The 10,497-nt window shown below is 47.4% G+C and overlaps 2 protein-coding genes across 2 annotated transcripts in view; one reads left to right on the forward strand and one right to left on the reverse strand.

Moving 5' to 3' along the window:
• Positions 1-1,617: 1,617 nt before the first annotated feature.
• On the forward strand, positions 1,618-7,491 carry LOC139402457 (solute carrier family 35 member G2-like). The gene is made up of 2 exons (XM_071146416.1): positions 1,618-1,793; positions 5,747-7,491. Exon 2 carries the CDS (start codon positions 5,757-5,759, stop codon positions 7,164-7,166), a length of 1,410 nt encoding a protein of 469 aa, XP_071002517.1. The 5' UTR covers positions 1,618-1,793; positions 5,747-5,756; the 3' UTR covers positions 7,167-7,491.
• A 2,282-nt stretch (positions 7,492-9,773) lies between these two features.
• The window catches only part of LOC139402458 (pentraxin-related protein PTX3-like), a 1,434-nt gene continuing 710 nt past the window's right edge, over positions 9,774-10,497 (reverse strand). The window contains exon 2 of the mRNA XM_071146417.1: positions 9,774-10,497. This exon is cut by the window's right edge and continues 248 nt beyond it. Within this exon, the coding sequence (XP_071002518.1) occupies positions 10,024-10,497 (474 nt within the window). The 3' untranslated portion in view covers positions 9,774-10,023.

Raw genomic sequence — 10,497 nt, forward strand, 5'->3', positions numbered from 1 at the left:
ACAGAGAATTTTGATTATTTGGTGTTTTACTTTGTAGATGGTGGATCTTTTTGCAGAGTTCTGCATGCAGTCTCAATTTGGTGTTTGTCCCATTTTGTGAATTCTTGGTTGGTGAGCGGACCCCAGACCTCACAACCATAAAGGGCAATGGGTTCTATAACTGATTCAAGTATTTTTAGCCAGATCCTAATTGGTATGTCAAATTGTATGTTCCTTTTGATGGCATAGAAGGCTCTCTCTCTCTCTCTCTGTCTCTTCCTCTCTCTCTCTCTCTCTCCCTCTCTCCCTCTGTCTCTCTCTCTGTCTCTCCCTCTCTGTCTCTCTCTTCCTCTCTCTCTGTCTCTCACTTTCTCTCTCTCACTCTCTGTCTCTCTCTCTCTTCCTCTCTCTCTCTCCCTCTCTCTCCCTCTCTCTCTCTCTCTGTCTCCCTCTCTCTCTGTCTCCCTCTCTCTCCCTCCCTCTCACACTCTGTCTCTCTCTGTCTCTCTATCTTTCTCTCTCTCTCTCTGTCTCTCCCTCTCTCTCTCTCTTCCTCTCTCTCTCACTCTCTCTCCCTCTCTTCCTCTCTCTCTGTCTCTCACTTTCTCTCTCTCACTCTCTGTCTCTCTCTCTTCCTCTCTCTGTCTCTCTCTCTCTCTCTCTCTCTCTCTCTCTCTCTCTCTCTCTCTCTCTCTCTCTCTCTCTCTCTCTCTCTCTCTCTCCCTCCCTCTCTCTCTCTCTCTCTCTCTCTCTCTACACACAGGCTCTATTGGTAAACTTGTCCATAATATAGTTATTGAATAGTCCCATAAAACGCTTATAGCGCTCTCCTCTTCACAGTTGCCATAGAAACAGAACATTTTTCCTCCCGAGAAGCAACCTAACATACACTGTCTGTTAAGCGGAAGGACAGACGGACAGACAGACTGGCAGACAGAAAGGCAGACAGACAGACAGGAAGGCAGACAGAAACTGAGCTGCACTTCCTAACCTCCTGCCCAATGTATGACCATATTAGAGAGACGTATTTCCCTCAGATTACACAGATCCACAAAGAATTTGAAAACAAATCCAATTTTGATAAACTCCCATATCTACTGGGTGAAATAGATAGAGAGAGAGAGAGAGAGAGACAGAGACAGAGACAGAGACAGAGACAGAGACAGAGACAGAGACAGAGACAGAGACAGAGACAGAGACAGAGACAGAGACAGAGACAGAGACAGAGACAGAGAAAGAGAGACAGAGAGAGACTATCATCAATCCCTACAGCAGAGGAGCATGTGATGAATGTGATGAAATATAGATGTGGGATAGAGAAGGACCATTAATTCCCGCTGGGAGCAGATCTGTGTGTGCGCGAGTTTGTGCATGCATGCATAAACGTGCAAACACACACACACACAAAGGTGACTGCCAGTGGTCAGTGTTTATGATTATGTTTTTTTTGGTCGCTATGCATGCTGAAGCATAATGACATCGTTCCCTCTTCTCTCTTTCTCTCTCTCTTCACGGTCGGGCAGGCTGAGAAGCGCAGCAGCTGTGTGTGAGTGAGGGAGGGAGGGAGAGGGATCGGGAGACAGAGGAAGGATTTTTTTTTATCACCGACACTCTCTACCCCTGTGGTCGACAACAGTGCTCTACCGGCGGTTGGAGGAGCCAGGTAGACCCGTCGGGCGACTGGTAACCTTGGAGGCACGCCAAACCACCCAGGAGGAGGGAAGAGGGGTGGAAGGATGACTGTTTCCCTTATCTGACAGAATACATTTATTCGGTGAATGAGCGGAGGGCACAGTATTGACGCAATACCGCAGGTGAGTTTCTGGCAGTCGTTACAAATATCAGTTGATTTAGCAATCAATCTACGCGTGAGCAGGGATTATTTACGGTGGAATAGACGGGTAACTGACACGGTATCGACCATACCGCTGTGGGGCTATTTTCTGTTTATTGTGTGGTTTCTATAATTGTGGTGATTATTTGTCCTGCCGCCTACAGCATTACTTCCTGTGCGCGGGTACGCGCCTCGTTCCAATCATAAATCCAGCACGGATCGTGTGTGCAACCTTGACAAGACACACACACTTATCCTCTCTCTCGCCCAGTGACAAGATGACACGTGCGCGCACCCCACCACACAGACTCTTGGCATCTTTTGGCATTCTGTCCTTATTAGAACAGTCAGTGATTGAGTCACCATGAGTAACCATACCTGAGACCTGAAAACCTGCAGAAGCTCTTTCTATATATTTTGCTCAATGGGTAACTCAGTTCTGGGGGCCACACTCAGATGACCTGCGCCCAAACCCTGTCTATCTCATTAAACAGACTGTAGATTTACTTAAGTATGTGTCTACTGTCTGTGTATATTGTAGGTGTGTCTACTGTCTGTGTATATTGTAGAAGGTGTGTGTGTGTCTACTGTTTGTGTATATTGTAGAAGGTGTGTGTCTACTGTCTGTGTATATTGTAGGTTTGTGTCTACTGTCTGTGTATATTGTAGATGTGTGTCTACTGTCTGTGTATATTGTAGGTGTGTGTGTCTACTGTCTACTGTCTGTGTATATTGTAGAAGGTGTGTGTGTCTACTGTCTACTGTCTGTGTATATTGTAAAAGGTGTGTGTGTCTACTGTCTGTGTATATTGTAGTAGGTGTGTGTGTCTACTGTCTATGTATATTGTAGAAGGTGTGTGTGTTTACTGTCTACTGTCTATGTATATTGTAGAAGGTGTGTGTGTCTACTGTCTGTGTATATTGTAGAAGGTGTGTGTGTCTACTGTCTGTGTATATTGTAGTAGGTGTGTGTGTCTACTGTCTGTGTATATTATAGAAGGTGTGTGTGTGTCTACTGTCTGTGTATATTGTAGAAGGTGTGTGTGTCTACTGTCTGTGTATATTGTAGAAGGTGTGTGTGTCTACTGTCTACTGTCTGTGTATATTGTAGAAGGTGTGTGTGTCAACGGTCTGTGTATATTGTAGAAGGTGTGTGTGTGTCTACTGTCTGTGTATATTGTAGAAGATGTGTGTGTCGGCTGTCTACTGTCTGTGTATATTGTAGAAGGTGTGTGTGTCTACTGTCTGTGTATATTGTAGAAGGTGTGTGTGTCTACTGTCTGTGTATATTGTAGAAGGTGTTTGTGTCTACTGTCTGTGTATATTGTAGAAGGTGTGTGTGTCTACTGTCTGTGAATATTGTAGAAGGTGTGTGTGTCTACTGTCTACTGTCTGTGTATATTGTAGAAGGTGTGTGTGTCTACTGTCTGTATATATTGTAGAAGGTGTGTGTGTGTCTACTGTCTGTGTATATTGTAGAAGGTGTGTGTGTCTACTGTCTGTGTATATTGTAGAAGGTGTGTGTGTGTCTACTGTCTGTTAATATTGTAGAAGGTGTGTGTGTGTGTCTACTGTCTGTGTATATTGTAGAATGTGTGTGTGTCTACTGTCTGTATATATTGTAGAAGGTGTGTGTGTCCACTGTCTGTGTATATTGTAGAAGGTGTGTGTGTCTACTGTCTGTGTATATTGTAGAAGGTGTGTGTGTCTACTGTCTGTGTATATTGTAGAAGGTGTGTGTGTCTACTGTCTGTGTATATTGTAGAAGGTGTGTGTGTCTACTGTCTGTGTATATTGTAGAAGGTGTTTGTGTCTACTGTCTACTGTCTGTGTATATCGTAGAAGGTGTGTGTGTGTACTGTCTGTGTATATTGTAGAAGGTGTGTGTGTCTACTGTCTGTGTATATTGTAGAAGGTGTGTGTGTGTGTCTACTGTCTGTGTATATTGTAGAAGGTTTGTGTGTCTACTGTCTGTGTATATTGTAGAAGGTGTGTGTGTCTACTGTCTGTGTATAATTTAGAAGGTGTGTGTGTCTACTGTCTGTGTATATTGTAGAAGGTGTGTGTGTCTACTGTCTGTATATATTGTAGAAGGTGTGTGTGTGTCCACTGTCTGTGTATATTGTAGAAGGTGTGTGTGTCTACTGTCTGTGTATATTGTAGAAGGTGTGTGTGTCTACTGTCTGTGTATATTGTAGAAGGTGTGTGTGTCTACTGTCTGTGTATATTGTAGAAGGTGTGTGTGTCTACTGTCTGTGTATATTGTAGAAGGTGTTTGTGTCTACTGTCTACTGTCTGTGTATATCGTAGAAGGTGTGTGTGTGTACTGTCTGTGTATATTGTAGAAGGTGTGTGTGTCTACTGTCTGTGTATATTGTAGAAGGTGTGTGTGTCTACTGTCTGTGTATATTGTAGAAGGTGTGTGTGTCTACTGTCTGTATATATTGTAGAATGTGTGTGTCTACTGTCTGTGTATATTGTAGAAGGTGTGTGTGTCTACTGTCTGTGTATATTGTAGAAGGTGTGTGTGTCTACTGTCTGTGTATATTGTAGAAGGTGTGTGTGTCTACTGTTTGTGTATATTGTAGAAGGTGTGTGTGTCTACTGTCTGTATATATTGTAGAATGTGTGTGTCTACTGTCTGTGTATATTGTAGAAGGTATGTGTGTCTACTGTCTGTGTATATTGTAGAAGGTGTGTGTGTCTACTGTCTGTGTATATTGTAGAAGGTGTGTGTGTCTACTGTCTGTGTATATTGTAGAATGTGTGTGTGTCTACTGTCTGTGTATATTGTAGAAGGTGTGTGTGTCTACTGTCTGTGTATATTGTAGAAGGTGTATGTGTCTACTGTCTGTGTATATTGTAGAAGGTGTGTGTGTGTCTACTGTCTGTGTATATTGTAGAAGGTGTGTGTGTGTCTACTGTCTGTGTATATTGTAGAAGGTGTGTGTGTGTCTACTGTCTGTGTATATTGTAGAAGATGTGTGGCTACTGTCTGTGTATATTGTAGAAGGTGTGTGTGTCTACTGTCTGTGTATATTGTAGAAGGTGTGTGTGTCTACTGTTTGTGTATATTGTAGAAGGTGTGTGTGTCTACTGTCTGTGTATATTGTAGAAGGTGTGTGTGTCTACTGTCTGTGTATATTGTAGAAGGTGTGTGTGTCTACTGTCTGTGTATATTGTAGAAGGTGTGTGTGTCTACTGTCTGTGTATATTGTAGACGGTGTGTGTGTGTCTACTGTCTGTGTATATTGTAGAAGGTGTGTGTGTCTACTGTCTGTGTATATTGTAGAAGGTGTGTGTGTCTACTGTCTACTGTCTGTGTATATTGTAGAAGGTGTGTGTGTCTACTGTCTGTGTATATTGTAGAAGGTGTGTGTGTCTACTGTCTGTGTATATTGTAGAAGGTGTGTGTGTCTACTGTCTGTGTATATTGTAGAAGGTGTGTGTGTCTACTGTCTGTGTATATTGTAGAAGGTGTGTGTGTCTACTGTCTGTGTATATTGTAGAAGGTGTGTGTGTGTCTACTGTCTGTGTATATTGTAGAAGGTGTGTGTGTCTACTGTCTGTGTATATTGTAGAAGGTGTGTGTGTCTACTGTCTGTGTATATTGTAGAAGGTGTGTGTGTGTCTACTGTCTGTGTATATTGTAGAAGGTGTGTGTGTGTCTACTGTCTGTGTATATTGTAGAAGGTGTGTGTGTGTCCACTGCAGCAGCATCCTCTGCGTCAGAACAGTGAATTACAACCACTGACTGAGTCACCTGACAGACACAGAAGAGGGTCTTACGTCAGATAGACGACTCCGTCTGCACTCATAGATAGTTCATGGCAATGCGGTCGGAAGACAATGCCATTAGGTGAAACCCCTCTGTTTCTGTCTGAGGGGTGTGTGTCTGTGTCTAACGTTTGTCCTCACCTCTCCTCCCTACAGGTGAGTAACCATGGAATCCACACACCTCCTGGACGGCTCCAAGAAACGGGTGAAGATCCACCCTCACACCGTCACCGCCAAGTACGCCCCACACACACCCCACACACACACACACTTCCCCCAGCCCGGAGACGAGGGGTACGATGACGCGCCCTCCTTCGAGGACTTCGGCTCCTTCCTGGAGGAGACCTCGGACAAGAAACAGCTGACAGGAGCCAGGAAGTGGACAGGAAAGGCCGGCGCTCTGTTTGGAGGGAAGGACAAAAACAAAGACACACCCCCTAGACCTCCCATGGGGGGAGGGGAGGGGGGGGTGGAGGGAGGAGGGAAGGGTGCAGGGGGGGGAGTAGGGGAGCAGCTAGCGAGTTTCAGCGAAGCGTCTGTCTCTGCTTCTCGGCTCACGTGGGCCAGTGTGGTCTTGGCGGGGCTGGCTCATGGCTGTGTGTGTGTTTTGACGCGCCTGGCCGCCTCACGCTTTAACCTCCCACCCTTAACTCTCCTCTTGGTACGATCCATCCTCCAGCTGCTATATGGGACTGTACCAATGAAACGGGCGGAGACGGCCTTTGGCTCAAAGGGCTATCGGCGGAAGCTGCTCCTGTACGGTCTGACACACTCCTTCTCCCTCTGCTGCGCTTACTCGTCCTTATCCTTCGTCTCCCTCGGCGACGACGAGGCCATGTTGACAACCTGGCGCCTGGCGACCACCGTCCTGTCGGCCACTCTGGCGTTGTTGCTCCTGGACGAGCGGTTGGGATTGGTGGACCTGGTCACCGTAGCGACAGGCGTGTTAGGACTGGGTCTGGCGCTAGTTCCTAACCCAACAGGGCTGGATGAGAACAACAACGCGACCGGGTCAGGGATGCCCAATGGGGGGATACCCAATGGTGCGACACCGGCACAACAATCGGCCCAGTTCTGGCGGGAAGCGTTTGGTTGGTCCCTGACTGTTCTCGCAGGACTATGGATGTCTCTGGCTCTAGTCATGTACCGCTCTCTGAAGGAGCGGGTCAGTGTCGGCACCGCTCTGTTCACTGTCAGTTGGACCGGCTGTCTGAGCACCGCAGTCTCCATGCTTCTCCTCCGACAGGGGCCAGTGTGGCCGGCTAGTCTCCAGGCTTGGTGCATCGTCCTGGGGGTAGCTGTGTGCTCTGCTGGGGGGTTCGTGGGGGTGACCCATGGCCTCACCCGACTTCACCCAGCTTTGGTGTCAGCTACACAGGGTCTGGAAGTACCGGTCGCTATGGTGCTGGAGATCGCTGTTGTGCCATTGGTTCCCTCAGTGTGTGAGGTCATAGGGGGTGTGGTGGTGGTGGTGAGCGTGGGTTGGCTTGTTACAGTGAAGCTCCTCCCCTCTCGAGGAAGTGGGAGGAAACAGAGAGAAGAGTACGAAGAGATACTGGACTCGCCAATTAAATAACACACACACACATGCACACGCACACACACACACACAAAAGCACATGCAAGGGGGACATGCACGCACAAAGATTCTGGACTTGCCAATCAAACAGACCACTCCCCTTCTATCTATGTATCTATGTTTCTGTCTATCTCTCTTTTCCCAGGGGTTTTGTGCTCTCTCTCTCTCTCTCGCTCTCTCTCTCTCCCGCTCTCTCTCTCGCTCGCTCGCTCTCCCCCCCTCTCTCTCTTGCCCTCGCTCTCTCTTTCTGAGGTCAGTATGTTTTTAAGAGGACTCTATGGTGAATATTAATGCTTGATTCTAAAATAGCTGTCTTTAACCACAGATCTAGAATCAGATACACCAACTCCAATCCTTACCTTAACCATTAGGAGGTGTCAAAATATCTGACCCTGTATCAGTGGTTAGGGAAAACATCTACCTACTCCAATGTGAATAGTAAATATATCTATTTTGTATTGCAGTTGTTGTAAAGTTCCAATACTGTGGTGTTTTACTGGCTATTGTGATAGTGTGATGTCATATTAAAACCTCTGTGTTACTGTGATTTGCTCTCTCCTACTGACTGTGTGTGTGTGTGTGTGTGTGTGTGTTGGCTGAGTTTCACATGGTAAAGTGTCAGTGACTATGCTAGCCAGCTGAGGGTCAGCCAAGGTGGTCAATGCCAACTATAGAGACAGACAGACAGCCAGGGTGGGGGGGTGGGGGGGGCAGCCAGCCAGGGTGGGGGGGGCAGCCAGCCAGGGTGAGGGGGGCAGCCAGGGTGAGGGGGGGGGGGACAGCCAGGGTGAGGGGGAGAGAGGAGGATGGGAGAGAGGAAGAGGGGGAGTGTATCTATCCATCTGATAGCAGCTGTAAGTGGAAGCTGTGATTAAGACTAATAACAACCTCCCCTCTCGTCTCCTCTCCTCTCGTCATCTCTCCTCTCGTCATCTCTCCTCGCCTCTCGTCATCTCTCCTCTCGTCTCTTCTCCTCTCGTCATCTCTCCTCTCCTCTCGTCTCGTCATCTCTCCTCTCGTCTCCTCTCCTCTCGTCATTTCTCCTCTCGTCTCCTCTCCTCTTGTCATCTCTCCTCTCGTCATCTCTCCTCTCGTCTCCTCTCCTCTCGTCTCCTCTCCTCTCGTCATCTCTCCTCTCGTCATCTCTCCTCTCGTCATCTCTCCTCTCGTCTCCTCTCCTCTCGTCATCTCTCCTCTCGTCATCTCTCCTCTCCTCTCGTCATCTCTCCTCTCCTCTCGTCTCGTCATCTCTCCTCTCGTCTCCTCTCCTCTCGTCATCTCTCCTCTCCTCTCGTCGTCTCTCCTCTCGTCTCATCATCTCTCCTCTCATCTCATCATCTCTCCTCTCGTCATCTCTCCTCTCCTCTCGTCATCTCTCCTCTCCTCTCGTCATCTCTCCTCTCGTCTCCTCTCCTCTCATCATCTCTCCTCTCCTCTCCTCTCGTCATCTCTCCTCTCGTCTCCTCTCCTCTCGTCATCTCTCTTCTCCTCTCCTCTCGTCATCTCTCCTCTCCTCTCGTCTCCTCTCCTCATCTCTCCTCTCCTCTCGTCCCCTCTCCTCTCGTCATCTCTCCTCTCCTCTCGTCTCGTCATCTCTCCTCTCCTCTCCTCTCGTCATCTCTCCTCTCCTCTCGTCATCGCTCCTCTCCTCTCGTCATCTCTCCTCTCGTCATCTCTCCTCTCGTCTCCTCTTGTCATCTCTCCTCTCCTCTCGTCTCGTCATCTCTCCTCTCCTCTCCTCTCGTCTCGTCATCTCTCCTCTCCTCTCGTCTCGTCATCTCTCCTCTCGTCTCTTCTCCTCTCGTCATCTCTCCTCTCCTCTCCTCTCGTCTCGTCATCTCTCCTCTCCTCTCCTCTCGTCTCGTCATCTCTCCTCTCCTCTCCTCTCCTCTCGTCATCTCTCCTCTCATCTCGTCACCTCTCCTCTCGTCTCCTCTCCTCTCGTCATCTCTCCTCTCGTCTCGTCTCCTCTCGTCATCTCTCCTCTCCTCTCGTCATCTCTCGTCTCCTCTCCTCTCGTCTCGTCTATCATTGTGTCAGGTCACAATGCATGTAAACCAGGATGGTGGGATTCACATACCTTGAACCCTGTGACATTTTGAAACTAGTTCTTGAAGAAGGAGAGAGAGAAAAGCTGAGTGTCCAAACACACCCTCCTCCTACTAGCCTACCCACCCCCTGGCTGCTACTTTATATGGAAAACTCTCTTCATGTCACCCACACACACGCCAGCACGCACCGACACACACACGCCAACACGCACCGACACACACACACACACACACACACACACACACACACACACACACACACACACACACACACACACACACACACACACACACACACAGATGAATGAAGTTCTGTGGCAGCAGAACAGTCGCTGTGTTATAAGTCTGGCAAAACGTGATAAATCCTAAACAGTTTATTTAAAGTGTATAAACTCAGTAATGAGAAAGAGGACTGTGTCTGATTATAGCTGAGATGTCAACAGTATCTGAGACACTCCTGTTATTGTCCACAATGTCCATGATGACAAGTTTTTCCTGGTAAAGATGGTGGGTGTATAACTTGAGACAGGAGGAACCCTTTCCACCAATTAAAAAGTTTAACAAATCTTTATTCATCACTTAGACAATTAGAGTCACAGAGCATTTCCTTTAATTATACAGAATTAAAAAAGAATACTAAACATATTTCAAGGCGATTGTTTTGCTTTCCTAATGTATAAAGAGGTGATATGTTAGTGTGGAACATTTCAATAAGTTTATATTTTAGTTTTGATTCAGTCCCTGATAGAGGACAATATCCATCAGATATCCTTCCTTTAATTTCTCCTTGTATTTTTTCATCCTTAGTTCCCTACAGAGGATATTAGGTCCAGCTGGGTCTGCACCTTCTGCATTTCCATCGCTATAGCAACCAGAGGCCGCTCAATCTTTCCCGGGTCCGATGATGGCGATGATGTCACTAACTGTTTCTTTGTGCTTGACGAGAACAGCTTCATGCCCAAACCCAGTCCGAGACCCGCCCCTATACTGCCAGGCTTCGTCCCTATTGGTCCACCTCTCCCACTAAGCCCCTCCCCCAAACCCAACCTATTCTCTTTATGCCCTGTCCTGATTGGCTCTGCTTCTCTATGCCCGGCTCCTATAGATCCAGCCCCTTCTGTCACCTCCCCTGTCAGCTTACTCTCCTCCAATCGATGTAGTCTATGGTTCTGCTCTTTGCTGTTCTGAAGGAGATGATGTAACACAGCCATCATCCTCCCATAACTTTCTGCTCCCTCCTGTTTGATCTGCTGTAGTGAAGAATTAATCCTCCCCTC

This window comes from Oncorhynchus clarkii, unplaced genomic scaffold (assembly GCF_045791955.1).
Source record: "Oncorhynchus clarkii lewisi isolate Uvic-CL-2024 unplaced genomic scaffold, UVic_Ocla_1.0 unplaced_contig_1720_pilon_pilon, whole genome shotgun sequence".
Classification (NCBI taxonomy): Eukaryota; Metazoa; Chordata; class Actinopteri; order Salmoniformes; family Salmonidae; genus Oncorhynchus; species Oncorhynchus clarkii.

Coding starts and splice junctions, on each gene's coding strand:
- LOC139402457 (XM_071146416.1), top strand. CDS start 5,757: ATGGAATCCACACACCTCCTGGACGGCTCCAAGAAACGGGTGAAGATC.